This window comes from Saccostrea echinata, unplaced genomic scaffold, assembly GCF_033153115.1.
Source record: "Saccostrea echinata isolate AGI-Se365-2 ecotype Australia unplaced genomic scaffold, CSIRO_AGI_Sech_v1 ptg000001l, whole genome shotgun sequence".
Classification (NCBI taxonomy): Eukaryota; Metazoa; Mollusca; class Bivalvia; order Ostreida; family Ostreidae; genus Saccostrea; species Saccostrea echinata.
In genome coordinates, this window is record NW_026889750.1 from 27,471,767 (window position 1) to 27,494,590 (window position 22,824).

The following is a 22,824-nucleotide window of genomic DNA, read 5'->3' on the forward strand; positions in this document are numbered from 1 at the left end:
TTTTGAAGTCAAGAAATATGAAAAATTTGCCTAAAATGATAAAAAATATCAAAACGACAACCTTTTTTTACAAACTTTTAATGAGTTAAATTGTGTTATAATTTTTTAAACAATGTTTAATTAAAAGCATATCAGATGCCGGGAGTGCAATAAAATAAGGTAAACTAGGATCACTTCAAAATGTAGTTTTTTTTTTTTTTTTAAATGACACATAAATCAAAATTCTTTTTTTTTTTGGCTTAGACTTGAAAAATTGACTAAATGAACAAAAAAGTAATTTTGGGGTTTTTTAGTATCATCTTTCTTTCATATCAAAACTTTTCAAACCACAATTGAGACAATTTATGTAAAACAACAATCAAAAAACCAATTTTTTCACATATACAGAGGAGAAACTCGATCAAAGTTTAGATCTTGTCATTTATATCCCTGACACAAGTGTGAAGGAAAAAAAAAAACTAAAATTACTTTTGATTTCATATTTCAGAAAGTCTTTTAAGATGTAATAATATTTTTTTTAAGTGAAGTTCTACTAATAAAAATTCTAAAACTGTTTTAGGCATTTGTCTATTCTATTGTCACTTCAAAAATTTTAACTAGAATATATACAGTATGATGTTAAAATTGAAAAAAAAATGTTATGGTAAGTTGAATTTTAAAAAAAAAAAAAAGAATTAAATTTGCCGGTCATTATTTTTTTATTCACCCATTTCGTAAATTTGATGGTTGTTATAATGACCTTGTTAACAAATATAACCTATCATTGGGTTGCATTTTGTCTGACATGTTTCAATCCAATTAATGGGCCTTTATTTTTATATTAAATTTGACAAGGGAATATTCTGTCTACCTGATCAATACATAGGACTTATGGCGATTGTGTCCGTTTGACAGAGGATGCTTACTCCTCCTTGGCACCTGATCCCATCTCTGGAATTTCTGGGGGTCCATGTTTTATGCCCTGTTAACAGATTTTATTCTTTGTAGATTTTTTTAAAGATCGATCTCACCTTTTTCTCTTTTTTGTTCTGTTCACATAATTCGGTCATATTTTAACAAGAGTTATTAACGATTAACTCTTATTTACATCCGACTCAAAAATAATGCAACTTTGAACCTTGGTGAAATATACGTTCAATGCATTGCTTCTTTCAATTTACTCAAAAGTTAAAAATGAACTTCGAAGGCAAATTATAAGTACATGTAATAAAATTTATTGAATATCATATCAATATTTTTGTAACAAGAGAAGAGGAAATCTAATTAGAATTGTGTATACTGGGAGAGAGAGAGAGAGAGAGAGAGAGAGAGAGAGAGAGAGAGAGAGAGAGAGAGAGAGAGATAATTACCGGTACATGTATTGTAATTTAAATGAGGTTTATATTTTTCAAGGATTTCGAGGGTACTACTTTCTTGCAAATTTGTAGCCTCAACGAATATATTGATTTGCTGGCTTCTTTCATAATAATACATTAGCCCACAAAATTGCTCTCCCACGAACCTGTAAATTTTGAGCAATCCATGAAAATTGACCCATCAAATTAAAATGATTCTACAGTTTTTCTGAAGAATTCAATGCCCTGATTGATTTGATATTGCAGCGTAATAAAAAACAGAAAGATGTTCACCCCTAGGGTAATTTCGATGCATATTATCTTTACTTTTATATGAATCATACCTATGAAGCTAAGAAATTGGAGAACGGTAGCCAATACAGACCCGATCTTTATATATAAATCTCACCTGAGATCAAACATTACTAAATACATGTAAATATCTCTTGGCGAATTTCAATGTCGTTTCAATAATTGAAGCTTTGATTAAGAATTTAGATGTATGAATTTGCATGACTTCACTTCTACTACAAGGAGATGGAGAAAAACAGAGGTTATTCTTATTCAAAGATATAAAGATATAAAAAATTATTTTCGCAAAAATCATTCTATGATTTAAAAAAGTGGATATTCTTGAGGTTTGACCTCAAACAATAAAAATCCTGATTTCAATTATTTCTTCAAGACTAACACGCTAACCACTATGCTATACAGATCATGACAAATATCGGCATTTAAATCATGATCGTGATATGACCCTCGACTAAATGGACTTCAAATATTTCTCGAAAGATATCAATGTTTCAAATATCAAAGTGTATTTTTAAGGTATAGCAAGTCTTTCCTCAATATTTTTGAGAACCGAAAAATGTAAATTTTGACGCATACTTTGAGTATAATCTTTCAAATAAATTGATCAAGACACACTCGTGTGGAAAAAGATGTATTTTAAAGCATGAAAAAAAAAAAGAAAGATTATTTTTGCCCTTTTTGGTGTGTGTATGCTATTTTATAGACAACTAATTTCAATATTTGTTAGCTTATTTCAAATTGCGGCGATTTTACATAAAGTATACGTTAATGTTAAAAGAAATATCAAAGAAAATTTTGACATAATTGAGATTTAATTTTTCAGTGTCTTATTTGGCGCACAATAGGCATTTTGCTTGCCTTGATCGGCTATCTTCTTTTGTATCTTTCGATACATCAAATTCACATTGAATTGAATGCAGGACGTTTAACACAGAGAAATGTATAATCAGAATGTACCAAATGATTTCTAATTAATAAAATAAAGAGTGCAATTTTATTTTGAAAAGCAATTCCCCCTACCCCAAGAAAAAATGTCAAGAGTGTGTATTCTTACATTTGTTTGCAAGATTTATTCCTGTCAAAAGTTCTAGCTCATGTATTCATTTGAAAAAAAAAACCCATTTTATCCTCATCATCTTGTGAAATTTATATTTTTATTCATAAACATGACATTTTAAAATTACTTGATAATCAAAGAAATGTACTTGCTTCTAATATGAGACAAGATTTCAAAGACAGTTTTTGTGCAATACTTAAGGGTACCTCATAAAGGAAGAGACACTTTGATGCAAACCACAGCTCATCAGATTAATGCTTCCAGACAGAGTAAATCGCTCTCTACAATATTCCTTCTAATTTTCATTAGAGACCGTCCTTTTCCTTTTGTTCTTTCAATTTTAACCCAAGGGGATAATATAACCACAGTTTTTATATTTAACGTAAAACATTTTTTTTACTTCAAAATGAGTCTAGTTTTAAAAATATAGCATTACTCAAGAAATTATCAGAATAACACCGAAGATTACCAGTGAGTACCGAAAATTTAATCAAGGGTGAAGGATATAAAAAGTACATTAGTGTGAAAATAGAAACTGTACGATTGAATAGAAAGAACAAAAATAAGCTTACTATTATAATTAAACTGGTTGATAAATTCATAAAACAACGTTAAATTTGATTGATAATATTCTTGTTTTTTTATATTTCAAAAAGGTCACAGATAGAAAACCCGAACGTTTAGAATTGCCTTGAAACTGATGCCTTTGCTGAATTTTCGCTTTTTTGCTACTGATTATATGAGACAAATTATTGATGGTATTGTTTTCACTGAATTCTTGAGGTATATTTTCTTTTTTATTAAAAGTATGACCATCACATCCTCATCATATTAAGCGTGAATATATTAGATTTGTGCCAGTCACTAGTAAGTAATACAGAAATGATATTTCCGACGTTTTGACTTTCGGCCACATGACCTTTGGAATATAGTGTATACTTTAGTTTTATGGTTGATGAGAATATGAATATCCTTCTTGAACTTTTTAGTGCTGTCAGAATATTATTGAATTCAAGCTATTTCTTTCATACGGTCATGAATTCTATTTAGTAAAAGTCGTATTACAGCATTTTGTGTCATTTTTGCCTTGGTCGAATTTATCCACTTATTCATGTAGGGGTAACTTCGGCCGATTTCTATGCAGCTGATTTGCATTCTAATTTGTAAAGACTAAATATTTTAAATTAAAATAAATATGTATGAATTTCAGCTGAAAAAAAGATAAATGTCACGTTAGAAATCTATTGACTAACTTTCTATACAGATATTGTCAGAGATGATAATTTCTAGTAATGGCTAATAAATACTCGTCCGTAGTTTTTCGGGTGATAACGCTTCTTCTTGGGCATCGTCATATTTCAGTAAACAGCTTGCGCGTGGAAATAAAATTATTATCAACAAAATACATTAAAATATTTCTGCATGCATCGAATGGATGTATATGTACGTACGCTTGTATAGATTATAAATAAAACATCGTGAGGAATTCATGATCTTTCATATTTACATAGGTGGACGAAGTTACACCACCATACCTTAGCTCTAAAACAAAACAAATGTACGAAATAATATTGCAGAATTTAACTATAAATTACTATACTGTTATTTTAAACAACAATTTGGCAGTGAGCAAATGGAATACGAATGTCTCTCCACTTTGTGATGCGTGAAAGTTTATTGAAAACACACAGCATTTGTTATTTGAGTGTAGGATTGTTAAAAATATGGCAAAAAGTCGGAATTTTTTTGTGTATCACAAACCGTCACCGTAGTCATTTCGGTAGAGCGCTCGCTCCGTGATCGAAGGTCGTGAGTTCAAGCCCCGACCGCGACTGACCTAAGTCGATAAAAAAAAAAAAAAATAGGTAGCAACTGTTCCTTCGCCAAGCGCTTGGCACTTTGAAGTGAAAGTTACGCGTCCTTCGGATAAGACCTTAAAAACCGAAGCCCCGTGTCACGACACGATAAAGATCCCTCACAGATCAAAGGCCCTGAGTGCCGAGTACAGGGTCTAAATTTGAAGCTCTTCACCGGTATATGGTGACGTCTCTACATGAGTGAAAAATTCTGGAATGGGACATAAAAAACATACAATCAATCAATCTGATTATAACAATAACATGGAAAAATATACTTCTGGGTCTAAATAAATGAAATTAATACTCAATTATATTGAATAATTTGATATCTTTTTATGTTTTACAATTAACAAATATAAAATGAAATGTAGATTTGATGAGGAGTTTACATGTATATCGGAAGATGTAATACAGAATGTTCTTAAATTTGCAAAGAAATGTAGATGCAATGACAATTTGTACACTGAACTAGGAATTTTTTGTGACTTGGATTATCAATTTATGTTTAAAATCTACCACATGCGTTTTGTAATATGTCATTTGTTTTAATAAAATAAAGAAAAAAAACTTTAGAAATTCTATACATGAAACAGTAAGACACTTTCTATAACATTAAAATCATATACGGTATATCACATACATAACGTAAATGTAAGTTAAACTCATTAAGTTCATTCATGTGAACACATATACATGGTATATGATAAGAGTGTATATATATATATATATATATATATATATATATATATATATATATATATATATATATATATATATATATATATATATATATATATCCTCATTTCTTACATCAACAATAACATGAAGTCAACCGGAGCATGTGCTTTTAGAAATAAACATATATGAAACAGACACAAGAAACAGTTCCTGCACGATGTATCCTCACACGTTTCAAATTTTTGTCTCAAACTAGAAGCAAATACAATTCTTTGATAAGAATAAATGAAAAATTGTAGAAATTTCATAATTATAAAAAAGATATTAAATTGCAAAGGAAAATTAAAAGACAATGTAAATGGTCTATTTTAAATCCATAAACGTCTACAAATTAATAAATGAATAAGAACTGATAGTATTATTGTAATTTTCCTTTTGATAGACCTTACATTTATATATAACATATGTATCGCCAAAAACCGTGACGTTTAAAAGAAGACATACATTTACAAAAACACAATGATCTCAAAAACGGATCGCAATATATACCCTAAGATTTTAAAGGTACTTCTTAAGATACATCTATGTAAGATATATTTTTAAATGATTGACACATATTTAAATACAACCTGGTATTTCCAGTATTATTTACTTGGGAAGCCATCATTTAATCATGGAATGCTTCAAAAATCGCTTATGTCAGTGGATAAGTATTGAATTAGCGGCATTGATAATGTTCATAATTTGTATTATACTCCAAATGTAAGTATATATCTGTATCTTTTTCGAAAAAATCATCGCACAATTTATTTCTATTTTCTCTTTGCATTTGTTTATATAAATAAGAACTTCTATGTCTTTCATCCCTATCTTGTATATTATCTGTCCTCTGTGATTGTAGAGAAGAATGTCAAAATTTGTCAGTGGATTAAGAGGGAAATCCTGATTTTTCTCGTTTCAGAATCAATGGTTCCAAGTTTAGTATTAATGATATAGTGTTTGTGACTGTTGTGTTGGTCGTCTGTCTAACAATACTTATTCTGACTGTGTACTTTTTTGCTAATTCTGGAAGTAGTGAAGACGTAAGGACCACATTTATACACCGAGTTAATACTTTGAATTATTTGGCATAAAGTAATTACCCTTTATTAGAATCAATTTATGAGTGTTTTAATTTAATCTGCAGAAACGAAAATTGGTCGACGTCGTTACAGAGGAAAAAGAAATCTGTAGGAAACTCAGACCCCTACATAAAATGATTGGTATAACTTTTGAGAAAGTGTAATATTTTATTACAACGCTGTCCTAACTATCATATTTTGTTAAAACAAATTACAATACAGTAAACAAAAGGAAATGGAGATATTTACTTTTCAAATAATATTTTTATATTATATATATCCTCTTAGAATCTGATTGCCCGATTTGTCTCGCAACGATGCAGTGTTCTTCTCTAGTGCAGCTCAGCTGTGCACACGGTAAGATTATGTTAAGCAACCTTAATATGAAGGCTACAAAATAATTTTGTTATCAAACTGAGCAGTGCTTTAAACTTAGAACATAAAGTTCAACTTAAACAATTTACAAATAAGGAATGAAATTAATGAAATACATTGATCTATTAAATTGTCAAACTTACCATCGTCTTTAAGAAACCATTGATTAATAGATTACCATGAAAAGTGTGTCAAAGAATGGTTCGTCATTTCCCGTGATTTTCGATGTCCCCAGTGTCGTGAAGAATGCCAAGACTTTTCTTCTTGCAGCAAAGGAACTGAAACTGCTTTAAACGTTGTTTAATGATACTGATCTTTTCTTTCTTACGGAAGCGTAAAGGTCTCTACACTTCTTGTGTAATAACGTTATAACTTGTACATTGTCTTATTTGTTATTGTTTTATCAACATATTAAGTATTATAACTCCTTATTTATACACATATTTTGAATTGTATCTATGTGTTTAAACATAATTTAATGCACCTTCTTTTATTTGATTAATTTTATTGCTATTAAGTTATATATCGACTTAAATGTATTGATTTGAAAATATCAATATCCCTCCCTTGGTACACCCACATCCACACATCCTCACACACAAATATATATATATATATATAGAGAGAGAGAGAGAGAGAGAGAGAGAAGATCCATTCATTACCTATCTGTACTGACTGTAAACAGATAAGTGATTGTTTTTTGTTTGAATTATTCTCATACCGTTACCCTCAACATATCTATGTTTTGTTGTATTTTTTTTTTTTTTTTGTTATTCATTATTTTTCTAATACTCAGGAATCGGAGTTTTCATGCTTATGAAAACGTTATCAAGTAGGAAAAAACATGGTTTGTTGTTCGAACTATTAAAACAAAATTTATATATTAATATACATCGATAAAAGGTGACTTGTTTTTATAATATATACATATATATTAGGCAGACAAAAGTAGTTGATCTTGATATTAATGATATTATGTGCAAGTCTGATGGAAACCCCATGAAAAATAAAAATGACAATTAACAAAAAAAGTATCTTGTTATCAGAATAGAAAACTATAAGGGGGTTAACTGAAAAATACACTTTATCTTTGAAATTTTATTTTTCTGCACATATTTTTTTCCGGAATAACAGTAACCTATCTGTGAGAAACTCAATAAGAGTAACTACCACTCCTAATAAATCAAATAATGTGCTAAAACTAGGCAATGACAATGGAAAGTGCGATTTAAAAAAAATGAACATACATGTATTTGCAAGAATGCATATAGTAGATTCTTTCTGGGGGGAAAAGGGTAAAAGCAAGCTATCTGAAAGAATTAAAGAATATTTAAAAAAAAAAAAAGAAAAAAGACATTCTATATTCAACAGCAACAACATACGAAATTTCTGGAGTGAATTCCTTAAAAATGAAAGAAAACGAAATTGGTTGATATGGAGAATTTGAATATTTTACAACTTGAATATTTGACACATTTGCTTGTTCAATCAAATTCATAATGAATTAAATAAATACAAGATTCGGTAAAACTCGGTTATAAAGTATTCCCTGATTACGAAATATCGGTTATGAATCCCACAGAAGACTTTGCATTATGTTTCTTATACGGTTATAAAGAATCAAAATTCGAAGTCTCTGTGTCTTCCTCATAACAGATTTTTACTGCATGTGTATTTTTTATTGTTCTTTGAAAAATAATTCTAAAAATTAAAAAATCCACTTATGACGTCATTCTTTTGTTTGAGCGCTCCATTATTTTTCGGAAATGGAGAGTTACAAATCACACAACAACGGAGAATAAAGTTTTTATATTATGTTCAAGTTCTCCCTCTAGTACCTCTTGGTGTTAAGATTGTTATAACTAAGAAAATTTTATTAAAAAAAATCTAACAAGAAAAAGTGTGGCATTGCTGGGAATTGAATCCGATAACATCACCATTTGAGTCGAGTACTCTACCGAGACCGATCACGATTTTGGAATTTAGATAACTTCATAACATTCATTTTACCTTAGTATATAATACTACGAATTACTTAAATGTACATGTATATTTTATAGACAAACAATAATAATGACAAACAATGATTATGAGCATTTAATTGAAAAAGTTGAAGATAACAATTAGCGATCGATCTGGGAAAAAATACTAAAATACTACAATCAATACAAATGTATGAACAGGGCATTTAACACGGACCCCCCCCCCCCGGAAATTCCAGAGGTGGGATCAGGTGCCTAGGAGGAGTAAGCACCCGCGGTGAGTCCTAAGTATTGAACAAGTGGACGAAATATTCCGTACTTAAATTTAGTGTTAAAAAGGTCAGTCAAAATATATAGGTTTTATTTGCCAACAAGGTCATTATAGCGACAGAAGAATTTAAGAAATGTTGATTTTAAACGAGATATTCAGAATAATTCAGAAGTGAAAAACAAGAATTAGATAGATTTCACGATCAGTATGCTCTGACAAAGCAGGTAACAACATTGTCTTTGTTTGTACGGCTTATTATTTCATTTGTATTTTAGAGGAACTTGGATTCAATTCTGCAAGTGGTAATCCAACTTATACCCATAGCTTCCTTTTTATAGAGGAAATTCTTCAAAATCTTATGTCAGTTTTAAATATTTTTAATTTTCCCAACAATCAAAATGAATTTGAATTACTATTCACTGGATCCCTAAACTTCATAAAAAAGATACATAGCGGGCTCCAGTAAATATTCTACCAAGCCTCTTTCTTTAATCCTCACTAAAATATTAACAGCAGTAAAGGAGAAACTTCAGGAGTACTGTACAACTATATATTCGAGAAGTGGTGTAAATCAGATATGAATACTTAAAGCTCCAAGGAACATTTAGAAAAATTTGAATCACCAAATATTACCAAAATTAATAACATCAAAATGTACGACTTTTCAACACCTTATACAACTTCCTCCACGATAAATTAAAGTCCAAGTTTTTTACATCATAGACAACTGTTTTTTTTTTTCAATAAAAGTGGAACTCGTAAATTTACCTACCTTGTCACTGGTCATTTGCAGAATGATTTTGTTAAAGTGAATGTGATTGTACACACAGTACTCTGAAGTAGATACTAAAAAGATGCTTGGATTACTGATTGACAATATATGCATATGTGTATTTTTTGGAGATCAGATCTTCCAACAATCTGTTGGAATTCACATGGGTAGGTAACCAACTGCGCCCCGTTATTAGCAGACCTATTTTTGTATTCATATGAAGCAGAAGTTATTCAAGAAGAAGAAAACACTTGTTGTGACCTTCAATTCGACATTTAGATATATCGACGACGTATTATCAATTAACAATAATTACTACCATTCATATGTCGACTCGATATATCCCAGTGAGCTTGAAATAAAATATACCACAGAGTCTGACACATCTGTTTCATTTTCGGATATTTTACTTAAAAAAAAACGTTAATGGTAACCTGACAACAAAACTTTATGATAAACGTGTTGACTTCTGATCAGCGCCTCTATCGTCAACTTCCCTTACTTATGTAGCAATAAACCCTTATCACCTGCATATTGAGTTTATATCTCCCAAGTGATTCGATAAGCAAGAGCATGCTCCACGTACAAACAATTTCTTAAACGAGGCAAGCTATTGACAAACAAGTTGTTGAAACAAGGATATCAACAGTATCCTTTATAATCATCATTTCGTAAATTCTATGGTCGATATAATGACTTTGTCAGCAATTACAATCTATCAATAAGTCGAATGCTGATCGATATTTTTCATACTAATTGTTAGGCCATTATTTAAACACTGAACTGTCTACGGATTTTTCCGTTTGCCAGATCAGGTGGTGAGCACACGGCTAGTGTGACCGGTCGACAGAGAATGTTACTCCTCCATGGCACCTGACCCCAACTCTAATGTTTTCAGAGATCCGGTTTGCTCTGCTCCCGATTTGTATTGCTTCAATGGACTTTTGAGCTTGATTTCTGTTCGTTATCTCCATATTTCATTTAAAATCCCTTTTGTTATCTGTTAGTAGCCTACCTCGGTTTAAGAATTGATCGTACTCAGAGTATGCTCTTGAGTATCAAATAAATTGGTCACATAAACACCATATGCAGATGATAGTGGAATATTACTGCATAAATAAGTAAAGTGAACGATGGAAAACTGAAGTCATCTGTATTTCGAGTTATCTGGGATGTCTTGAATGGAAGTAATTATTAATAATTGATAGAACGTCATCGATATATCTGAATGTGGAGTTGAAGGTCACAGAGTTTTCTTCTTCTCATGTAAAAGTTAGTGAATAATTCTGCCTCATGGGAATATAAAACAGGTCGACTAATAAAGGAGCACAATTATTGCCCATCGTAATTTCAACAGTTTGTCGGAAGACCCGGTCTCCAGTACTACATAGATATTGTCAATGAGGAACTCTAGCAGATTCCTTTCAATATCAACTTCAGAGTACATGTATGTAGAAAAAAGTGATTTTTAACGAAGTAATTTTGTTGACCAGTCACAAGATATGAAAATTTCCGAGTTCCATTTTTTATTTAAGAAGCAGTTGTCTATGACATAAAAAATTTATCGTGAGGAATGGTTGTATAAAGTGAAGCATTTAATGAAGAGATACTCAGACATTAACCTATATACATAATTAGAAATGGATAAAAAGTTTTTACATACTACAATGGTTCTTGTGCAAGGGTTTCTCAAATGATATAAACAAATGCAACATTTCACCTAAAACTCTGAAGAATATCCTTATTTATTGATCTTTGTTGTCATTTACTGTTATATGTATCATAAGCTATTTCGCATGCGTTGATATCTAAACTGTATTGTACTACTGTAGGCCTATAAATAAATAAAAGTAAGAATAAATAGAAATTTGCCACCAAATAAGAATAAACTGAAGAAGTATCAGACGAGACTCATTCTAGTTTGATAGAATGGCTACATTTAGACGTCAATATGTATAACGAATCCTTGAAATATACCAAAATTTTGCCAAGAAAGTGAAATTTTTGAATGTTTCGTTACAAATTTTACAAATCTGATATCATAAGAGTTTGAATTCAAGAAAAAAGTATAATGAATAGATAAATTGTAAAATTGAAGCAAACAAATTACCCCCAAAGCTATATAGCCCATTACGTAAAAAGTGTAAATGGTAGAATTTTATAACACTGAACATGAACACAAACATGGTAGTGTTTTCCACAACGTTTGTTGAAACAATTTACCTCAAGAACTTTGAATGTGGAATTATTTCACAGAGAAATAGAATGTGCATTTCTTATCATAAATAACTTTGTGGTAAAATTCGATGTTTTTCGAAGGTGAAATATAAACGTTTGAATTCGATATGAAACTTATTTCTAAAGCTGGCAACTTTATGATTTATATCATATAAACATTCATAAGTTATTGTCGATTTTCTATTTCAAAATTTTTCTAATTCTGTAGCTTTTATATTTGGTAAAAAAGACATTTGGTTACAACATTTGACACGAATATTTTTTTGCACACCATAGTCAATTCAAGTATTTGAAAAAAAAAATTCAGTCAAATCAAAATTGAGTTTATAAGAAAATTTAAAAATAGTTCAGGGACTTCTGTAGTATTTTATTCCAACGCCTTCAGCTTTCATTGTAAACATAAACACGTGATATCTTTTTCTTTCAGAATCATGTGAACACAAACAATTAAAAAGGTCTGAGACAATGAGAAAATTCTACTTCATTCACACATATAAGAGGGTAAATGTGTGTAATGTATGCGTTCATAAACGATAGAACGTTTATAAAATTATCGGTCATTTTAAATTAATAATATCTATTACAAACATCTGTTCCAAGTTCCCGAGAGGAGAAACTGAATGGTCAGTGTCATTGCATTGACTTCCGATAATTAAAGTTAATATTCATCAGTGTTCATAAATTCGCAAATATTCGGCTTTTCCTTGGCACAATGGAACACACTCAGACGTTGAATATATATTAGTGCCATGGAAAGAACAATTAAATTAAATTAAAACTACTCAGTGTTTTAACCGATTAATTATAGTCGCAGATCAATTTGTTTCCTGTGGTAACGGTTGACACATCGAAAATTAGGTTAGCAGATATATTTACATATTATGAGAAATTAATATCATCATTGATACTATTTCAATCCATAATTAATAATAAATGACGGAAATTATTTCTGAAGCATTCCATGATAAGCTTATGGCTCGTCGGGTACGTTATGGTGGACTTTAACAAGGCGTAAATAAATCTGTGTAAAAACTATTCTAAAAATACCGTACAAGTAGGTTTCTTTTGAATATATAGCGTTCTGGATTTGCAAGGTCACATCACATATATATCTTTTCTTTCCAAAACGTTCAAGATAGTTGTTGATAGATGATATATAGTTACAAGGTACAGGAGTTATTGTTCTTTTCTTTAACCATACTTTACAATAGAAAGCAAAGCTAACTTACAGTTCTGCCCCCTCAACAATGTTGCCAATGAGTATATATATATATATATATATATATATATATATATATATATATATATATATATATACAAAAAAGGTTGATTTACGTTTTTATCCCTCAAAGGCCTCATGATCTTTTTTGTTTCTCAAGAATTTCTTTTAGTCCCCCTCCCCCCCCCCCCCCCCCCCCCGCCAATAAAATAAAACTTGATATTGCTTCCTACGGGCCTGTAATATATTTATATAATACAAGATAAGTTTTGCATCTCATAGCAAATGAATGATGCCAAAGGAGAATTTCAATCAGTTTTTTTTTTCATAGAATTTCCAGAGACGTATTTCATGGGAATTCAAACAAAAGTATTATCTGTATAAAATTTCTGTAAAAAAAAAAAAAATTACTCGTAGTTTTAGAAAAATCATCAGAACAAAAGACTTTAGCCAAACTTTTAAATTTACATATCTCATGAAATAGCGTTGATATAATTATACAAAATTTTCATCATGTGTTTGTATTTAAATGTTATACAATCTTGTCATTTTTCAAAGATGTATGTGATATAAAAATCAAGACATTCAAGATCAAAAGTTTGACTTAAGTTTGTTCTCATATTTCTGTCTTGGGGCCAGTTTATCAAATGTATGTTTTCTTTGTTAGAACTAGGGGAAATGAGTTTCGTGGACCGCGAAGTCGTTTACAAAAGAAAGTCGTATTATTGCCCTTTTATTTTTTTTATGCTTCAGGAATAATATCCAATTTTCCTCTGAAAATGCACAATCATATGAAAGTCTAACCTTAGGATATACTAGAGGAAGCAAAGAAAACTTATTAAACACTCGGATCGTCTTATTTTGAAGTGAGGTATGTCATGCTTATTATTATACCAGAGCTATCAATCACGTTCTATGGAGAGACATGTTAACCTTGTACACGGAATTTGTCTAATACGGTTAATGAATGGGGAGTGATGAAATGTTGGATTTTCTAGGACAAAGGGATTCCAACATACACGCGATTGGTGATTGCAGCTATTCTCTAGTGAAACTGAATTGCATAAGAATTATAGATTTCTAACAGTCTGTGGTGATCAATTTCGCGTTTTGCTGCTGGGTCTGACAGTCATCGTGTGAAAAGAAGGATCGGGCACAAACCTCACTAAAATTAAGAGCCTTATTAGGAACGTAAAACCAGATGTTCAATGTGGGTTAAATTAGAGGAAATATGGCTTATTTTTTATATTTCAAACTGTCAAACAATTTGGTCACTCTTTTTTTAAAATTAGAAATTAGATTGAAATTGTTACTGTCAAATAAAGTACGGATGCTAATTTTCGCACGTAACTTTATTTTATTTCTTTCTTTTGGATGAATATTGTTCATTGAAGTGTAATTCCCATATTTTATATCATGCAAGACTGACAAACTTAGTGGAGAAATATTTTATGCCTCGGTTGTCTCTCTATATCCGTCATATTATCACATGAACGTGCCCGGGCCATAACTTTTGAAAAATCGAATAAAACTTAGAACAATGTGTTACAGTCTTATCAAAGAAGTCTAAGTCACTTCGCAATAAGATTTTGAAATCTTGTTCGGATGGGAGAAGAATGTTCAAAAAGAAAAAGAGCAGAAAGATGGATAAATAAAGGAAACAACAAACATAAAAGAAAAGAATAATTAGTTTTTATTAAAGAAAAGAAAGCTTTTTATTAAATGCATCGAAAGACATATATTTCAATGTTCTTAATTCTTTTAAGTACGTTTTATTACGTTGAGTTCTAACTATTTGGTAGCAAATATTAAAGGTTTGATTAAGATAAGTTTATTATAAACAAGATGTTTTTTAATGAAACACTGATGCCCAAGGTTAAAGTTTTTTTCTATTTGTAGGTAAAACTCCAAGGTCAAGGGCAAGAGTTCAGAGGTTAATTTTTTCTTTTGCGGACAGACAAACAGATTAAGAGACAAACAGAAAGACAGACGGACGGACAGATTAAAAACCATATGCCCCCGAATCTTCGATGTCAGGAGCATAAAAATGTTGTTTTCTAAGAAATGGACATTGTAATCAAAGTCACTTGGTCCGATTATTATGGTAAAGAAATCATTTCTGGTTTTTTCTTGAATAATAATTCTTAAAAAAAAATCCGTTTTCTTTAAAAGGTAATCCCCAGAGTCAGTGTCTTTCAAAAGATATTAATATATAAATTGTAAAAAGTTATTTTTCTTGGGTCAGACAAAAAAATAAAGAGAAAGCAAAGCTTGAGCATATGCACGAATTGAAGTCAAACGTAAACTTGGTTGTGAGCGACTCTGGGCGTCGAAAGAAGAGACCCTTGCCTGGAAAAAAAAGACCGAAAAGCAGCGTATTTATATGAAAAGCCAACTGCGGGGGGGGGGGGGGGGGTTACCTGCGGGAAACGCGTGGTCAAAGCAGGATTTGATCACGTGACCAACTTCATGTCATATCCCAATGAAACTCTAAAAATGATATTTTTAAAAGTACAACCGCATTAGTGTCTTTATCACGTCATAATGTTACAACAGCAATAGTGTCTCTATCACGTCTTCAGTGTGTTTATTTATGACACTTCATAAGCAAAACAATGCAAACTCTCCTATTTTTTTGTTTTAATCTTAGGTCTTGAAGTCTCTCCATGGATGCCTGGGGCCCTTGCTTTTTGTCGATTTCTGAACCAGAATTTTTGTTTTTCAGATTATTTTAAGAAAGATTCTGTTTTCCTTTGAGGAATATTTTGTCACGTTTCATTAGGTAAAAATATAACAGAGTTTTTTTTTATCTCGTGAATGTGAAGAGTAATAATCTTGTCACGTTGATTCTATATTTAGTAAGTACTCAATATTTCAGGCTTTTTAACTTAAATTTTTACTTCCTATCGATTACCCCGAGGTTTGCTATCAGAATTTTTCAGTATCATCTGTCACGTCGTGTACGATACGCTATGTACTTATCAACTACATTTATCTGTTTTTGTAGATCAATCAATACTCATTCTGAATGAAATATTGATGAATTACAAAGTGGTACAGTCCTCTGATCCGCCTGGAGGACTAGTCGAACGTTCTCCAGAACAATGCGATTTTTAATCATTACGTAATTTTCTCTCTCATTTTATAATTGATGTAAGAAACAAAATCATCCAACACAGTGAGTCAAAGTTTTTGAAATTTGAAACAACACTGTAGTTTTTATTATATATGGATTCAGGATGAAAACTTTGTGCAACTTTAAAGTAACATTGTCAAATCGGATTTTCAGTCGTTTTATTTTTAATACATTTTATTGTAGTTCCACACAAGGAATAAATAATTATACGCCATTTGCATTGTTTGTTAATTATTTATTTCTATAGATTAAGCCAGCTCCTTTATAAAATGATTCAAATAGTTATAGTATATTTGGATGGTTAAAGAATTAATGCAACGGTCAAATTTTGCAAACACAAATCTAACCTCATGGTTAAAATTTTAATCTTAATTAGAAAATGTATTTCACACTAGCTTGTAGATCGGATATAGTTATAATCTGAACACTGCGTTCATTTCATAAAAACTTGGGCACTTGGAAATCGAAATTATGGTGAGTCCACTGAGATTCCTCTCAAATGATCATAATTTCATTGATTCAGAAAACCAGTGTCCTTGATTAATTCTTCAACAACGATGTCGGCGAAAATAACTTCCATATGTAGGGACCTAATTCAAATTAAATAACCCTTTCAAATAAAATCAGTCAAGGTTATAGGCTGTAGAAAATCTGCAGAAAGTGAGATTTAAACACACTGTCTTGTTTTTGTCATTTAGGCTCAATTAATATGTTTCATGGTAAAACTAGAGTAAATTTGTAATTAATTTTGGGTTTTCATTTTTTTTCATGTTTTTGAATTGAATTTCAATATAGATATTAAATTAAAGATTTGGAGATAATGGAAAGAATGAGGCAGGTTTGATACGGAAATTTCATGATAAATATGTGCAATAATCAAGCGTGCACAAACTGTTTTACAGATTTCGTACCAAAATGTTTTGAGTATCCCATGTCCTTAAAGGTTTAGCCGTATTATTATTATTTTTTAGGAATGCGAAAGAGATCACCATAATATAAAATATAAAACGTTTGTGTTCTGTTCAACCATCACAAAAAAAGGATTCATTTTTTTCTCTTCTTAATTGTTTCTCTATTTAAATGTTTTTCTTTAGTAGAAGCGTTTTTGTTGAATAAAGTTTTTTTTCTCTTTGTTATATAAGAGTTCAAGGAACCATGAATACGTACAGTTGGTCATAGACCTTTTGAAGATTAAAAAGTGTTTGGCTGTTATTAATGTACGTTGATGGAAAAAAAAAATTCAATGAAAATCGATGATTTTGATATTTAAGCAGATGTTGTATCACCGCACAAGCCTCTGTCATTATATGCAACAAATGTGATAAAATTTAATCCTTGTTGACCTTTTGTGAAAATAATTCCAGCTTATATATTGATCCAGGCCGGTCACGTGACCTGAAAATGTGCATTTTGTCTCCAAGTCACATTATTTGTCAATCAGAGATCCCGCGCGCGCCAAACCTTATCAGTGAGAGCTGCGATGTCCAATGGATGAACAACAGCATTGTATTGGAACGGAAGCGTTGATAACGCTGACACGTCCTGCAACCGATCGGAATTAATGAACTGATTCAATGATCAATTCAACAGGTGAAGACTGCGCGTATAGACCAACAGCCAAAGTCATATTTGTTAGAACGAATGACGGGATGTTTATCTAGGATTAACGTTGTTGACATTGCGAGAAGTGATCTTAGTTTTTAACTTAGAAGTGTAAGATGCATCATCCATCATTCTGTCCAATATTTCAAATGCTGTGTTAAGTTATTTCTTTTCAATGGATCACTTCATATTCAAAGTTGTTTATTCTTATATTGTTTACTAGGTTTATATTTTTAAGGTGAATATTGAACATGACACAGTTGACACAGCCAGTTGTTGAAGAGTGGTTCGAGTCCAACAAGGACGCATTCGCTGAGATTTTTCTGAAAAAGGCAGATATTTCTATTGTGAATAAATGGTTGTTAATGCATGGCTACTCTCCAGCCACAGAGCAACCAACATACCAACCCAAGCGAGGTTCACTGTCGACAGATAACAGTTCTCCCTCCTCACCGAATGACAAAAACGACGTCTTTTTTGACACCAGACATTGTAGGACAAATTCAAAGAAATATCTGAGACAGGATTTTGCAAAGTCAAAGAGGAAAAACATATTTCGGACATATGAACCGACCATGTGCTCTGCTGAAGCTACAACTGAATCTCGAAGAAACAGTCTAAAGGAAATGAGAATGTTCCGATCGCTTCCCCCAAATTCTGTTAACATGCTTAGCATCCTGATACAGTCACGAGTGCGTTTACCAAGATACCCAAGCAAAGACATTGACATTAAAAGGGACCTTCGAACGAAGAATGAGAGGGAGTTTTTCTTAGAAATTGTTAAAGATATTTCAAATGATTTAGATTTAAGGTCATTGAGTCAGAAGATTGTGGCAAATATAAGTGTACTAGTTGATGGTGATGCAGGTTCAATTTTTTTGGTGGAGGGTCGAGGGACGGGGAAACCGTCTTTGGTTTCAAAGCTGTTTGACCTCCATTCAGGAACGCATATCCTTCCCACCTCTATGGGAGATGGAAGTATCACAGTGCCCTGGGGGAAAGGCATCATTGGCCATGTGGCAGAGACAGGAGATACTATTTCTTTGATGGAGGCTAGTCAGGTAGGCAAATTTTTCAGTTCTAAACACTCAAACATTTAAACATCAGAACATTAAGCGAAAGCGAAGAGAAAAAGAACCTGAGGGGAGAGTTTGTTTCACTAACGTTGTGAACTTGCCAGTAGACGTGAATGGAATGATATATCTGTAGAATTAAACAAATGTTATATGATTTTTACCCAAAGGGGATTTCGACGAATGTTAATGACTTAGCCTGGGCAAAATCACGCATGGAATCAATCCGACACTTTATCAATGGCAAATCCAGAGGAGTAATATCAAAACACATGGTCATTATTTTTATTCTGTCTGCAATGCATTTGAAGCATAAATGACGATCCCAAATACGTTATAAAAGAATTCCTCATAGTACATGTTAACAAATCATGGTGATCTGATTGAATAAAAAATAAATACTTGATGGAGAGGAAGATATACCAAAGGAGATGGGCGAACAAGGCGTTCAAAATGCCTTTAGCTTCAAATGTATCAAAGTCAGAAGTCAGAATCTGCTTGCGAATTTTAGAGTAAAGTTCTTACCTTTGAAAGGTATGAAGTTATGACAAACAAAATTTTTCTGCGGAAAATTCTTTCGGCAAAAATTATTCTATGAATTTAAAAAAATAAGTGGTATTCTTGGGGTTCGAACCAAAGCAATAAATATCCTGAATATCAATTTTCCATTCAGTGGTTAACACGCTAACCACTACGCCTTACCGCTCATAACAAATAGCTGCATTTAAATCATGTTTGTTATTTTGACCCATGACTTTAGTTAAATGAACTTCAAATATTTCTCGGAGAGATACAAATTTTTTGTCATAAAAGTGTATTTTTAAGGTATAGTGCGTCTTTGCTCCATGTTTTGTTAACCGAAGAATGTATATTTTATGCATACTTTGAGTATAACCTTTCAAAAAAAAAAATGGAGCGAAGACCCACTCATATGGAAAAATGGTGTTTAAGTATGAAAAATTGATCATTTTGTTCTCTCTGGTGTATTTATGCTATTTCATAGACGAATAATTTCAATCTTTGTTGGGTTGTTGCGCTTTTTGGAGATTTTACATATTAAGTATACATTAATATTAAATGAAGTATCAAAGAAAAGTTTGTCATGATTGAGATTTTATTTTCTTCTTTATTTGTGGCACAACAGACATTTTGCTCGCCTTGTTCGCTCATCTTCTTATGTTCTTTACTTTGTCCTATTTTGTCAGCTAATTTAATTTTACTTTAGTTAGTGTAAAGAGTCTGATAATAATCTTATAGCAATTCTGAGAAACACTGTGCAGTAAAAAGGAACTTTCCATCTGTGGATATAAAATAGTTTTGGTGACTGACAACAATCTATCTGCAAAAAACATACTTTCGACTCAATTTACAAAAGTACGCATTAGAATAGGAAATGATATAATTTACTTAAAAATAAATTAACTATTTTGGAGAATACATCCAGTAATTGCTAATGTATAACACATGCCACATTAGTCTAATTGTATTTAGAAAAGGACAGTTTAAAATTCCCCTACCATTCATTTTTCAAAAGAAGTTATGGCATAGAATAATTGATTAAGCAAAAAACATTTTCTTTGCATGCTTCATCATCTAACGAACAAATGTATTGACTTGGGATTTTGCTTTTGTTTGACACATGGGTATATAATGCATTTAGGTTAGGTTCAGAAAGGTTTCATGTTAGTCATGGGATCTGAGTTTGATGAGCACATCAATTTAATACCAAAAAATGTAGAGGTCTACAACACAAGCCTGATAGTTTTGAAAATGCTTAAATTATTTTGTCATGGGAAACAAGTAGACAGATAATTCGATTTTGCAAACCTTTCCGTTGCTTTATAATCATAACTGTACATGGAGTCATCATTCTCTATCTGTAATATGGCAAAAGGAACGTAAACTTCTTGTACTTATTTTGAAAAATAAGTTTAGCATATTCTAATAAAAATTATAAGTAAGCATGAAAATATATTAAATTTCACAAATATTGAGGGTGGATGATTGTTACTTGTGGTATTGCATTCGTTTATTGTGTTAAAAGTACGATAAACGCTTTATATGCATAGTAATCTGAGGCACAATTATAAGCATTAGTCATACTAGTACCTTACGTGAGAACAACTAATAAAATATTTTCAAACTGAACTAGTTCTGCTTCACTATATCTTGTGATGTTTGTGGCAAATGACAATTTTCATCAAATGGTACAAAATTTCACAATTAAAAGAATAACGATATTTTCTATTCGTTTAGTAGTTCCATTGCATTTGATGAAATATATGGAGATAACGAACAACGTTCAAGCTCACAAGTCCATTAAACAATACAAAATAGGAGCAGAAAATAGGACCTCCAAAACATCAGAGGTGGGATTATGATGTACGAAATTACCTTATTATTACCTTATTATTATTATATATTATTATATTATTATATTATTGTATACACAGACTTCCTAAATCAAGTGATATGAGAAATTCTTTCTCTCTCTTGGTATTACATAAGGCGCAGAAATCATTCACTGATAAACAAACATCATATGTTGAAATATGTGATTAATGCATGTAAATTTACAACAACAATAATAATAGGCTCTTTTTATCCGGGATAGCTCAATTGCCACAACCCTTACTTTGTTTACGATGTACTAGCTCTCCATGGATGTTGTAGAGCAGTTAATAATGAAAATAGCCTTTATTTATCCAGGAATACAAAATATACCATGGTCCTTTCTTTGTATACGATCTACTTGAACTTTCTGGATGTTGTAGAGTAGTTAATAACAATGGCCTTTATTTATCCAGGATTACATAATTAACACGGTCCTTTCTCTGTATACGATCTACTTGCTCTTTATGGATGATGTGGAGTTAATAATGAAAATAGCCTTTATTTACTCAGGATTACAAAATTTTCATCCTCCATTCTTTGTATGCGATCTACTTGATCTCTCTAGATGTTGTAGTTAGAGGATTACAATAACCTTTATTTATCCAGGATTTTAATTATTATAGTAGTCTTTTCATTGTATACCATGTACTTGTTCTATATGGATTATGTGGAGCAGATAATAACAATAGCCTGTATTTATCCAGGATTATGTAATAATCATGGTCCTTTCTGTGTACACCATATGCTTGCTCTCCATGGATGATGTGGAGAACAATACATTGTGTGAGGGATCGAGATCTATTCGATGTAATGTTGTTATCAATTAAAAGTTATGCATCACAGGGTCACTTTATTTGAAGAATCTGAATATAAATTAATTAGAATTGGGTTATGTGTGGATAGCATAAAATAATGCATATTATTTGCTCTCTCCAATACAAAATTCTGAAACATCTTTGCTACTGCCTCTTTATTGTAAGATTTTTTTTTCAAAATGACACGCATCTCTTTTTTTTTTTTTTTGACTTTTTTTTCTCTTTTATTAAAACATGGTACATAAATAATTCAATGTACAGAAAATCATAATACATACATTGCATAGAAATTTATAAATCAAAATCACAAATAATTGCCTACTTCTAGATACAGATTATCATTAATTACATGTGCTTTCCTTAGATTCACGTTTTGTAAACAAAGACAATTTTTTATCTTATTTCGAAAAACTTCTATATACATGTTTTCTTTTTGAAATCTACATTTCATTTTATATTCATAAATGGTAAAACAAATGAATGACAATAGATTATTCAATCTAGTTGTTTTTAAATTGATTTCATTGTAAAAACCAAGTACCAGTATTTTCCATGTGATTTCAAAACCGAAAAACAAAGTAATTTT

The 22,824-nt window shown here is 31.1% G+C and overlaps 3 protein-coding genes across 5 annotated transcripts in view; 2 read left to right on the top strand and 1 right to left on the bottom strand.

Annotated features, from left to right (window-relative positions):
• Positions 1-22,824, bottom strand: part of LOC133188591 (uncharacterized) — a 151,345-nt gene that overhangs the window by 11,277 nt on the left and 117,244 nt on the right. The window lies entirely within an intron of this gene.
• LOC133172759 (RING finger protein 150-like) lies at positions 5,895-7,214 on the top strand. The gene is made up of 5 exons (XM_061307685.1): positions 5,895-6,002; positions 6,202-6,322; positions 6,427-6,502; positions 6,650-6,718; positions 6,910-7,214. The coding sequence occupies exons 1-5, from the start codon at positions 5,914-5,916 to the stop codon at positions 7,038-7,040; spliced, it is 486 nt and encodes a 161-aa protein (XP_061163669.1). The 5' UTR covers positions 5,895-5,913; the 3' UTR covers positions 7,041-7,214.
• The window catches only part of LOC133188546 (dual 3',5'-cyclic-AMP and -GMP phosphodiesterase 11A-like), a 279,036-nt gene continuing 273,966 nt past the window's right edge, over positions 17,755-22,824 (top strand). For all 3 annotated transcript variants that reach the window (XM_061324026.1, XM_061324019.1, XM_061324035.1), the window contains exon 1: positions 17,755-19,017. In XM_061324026.1, coding sequence (XP_061180010.1) covers positions 18,208-19,017 — 810 coding nt within the window. In that variant the 5' untranslated portion in view covers positions 17,755-18,207. The remainder of the gene's footprint in view (positions 19,018-22,824) is intronic.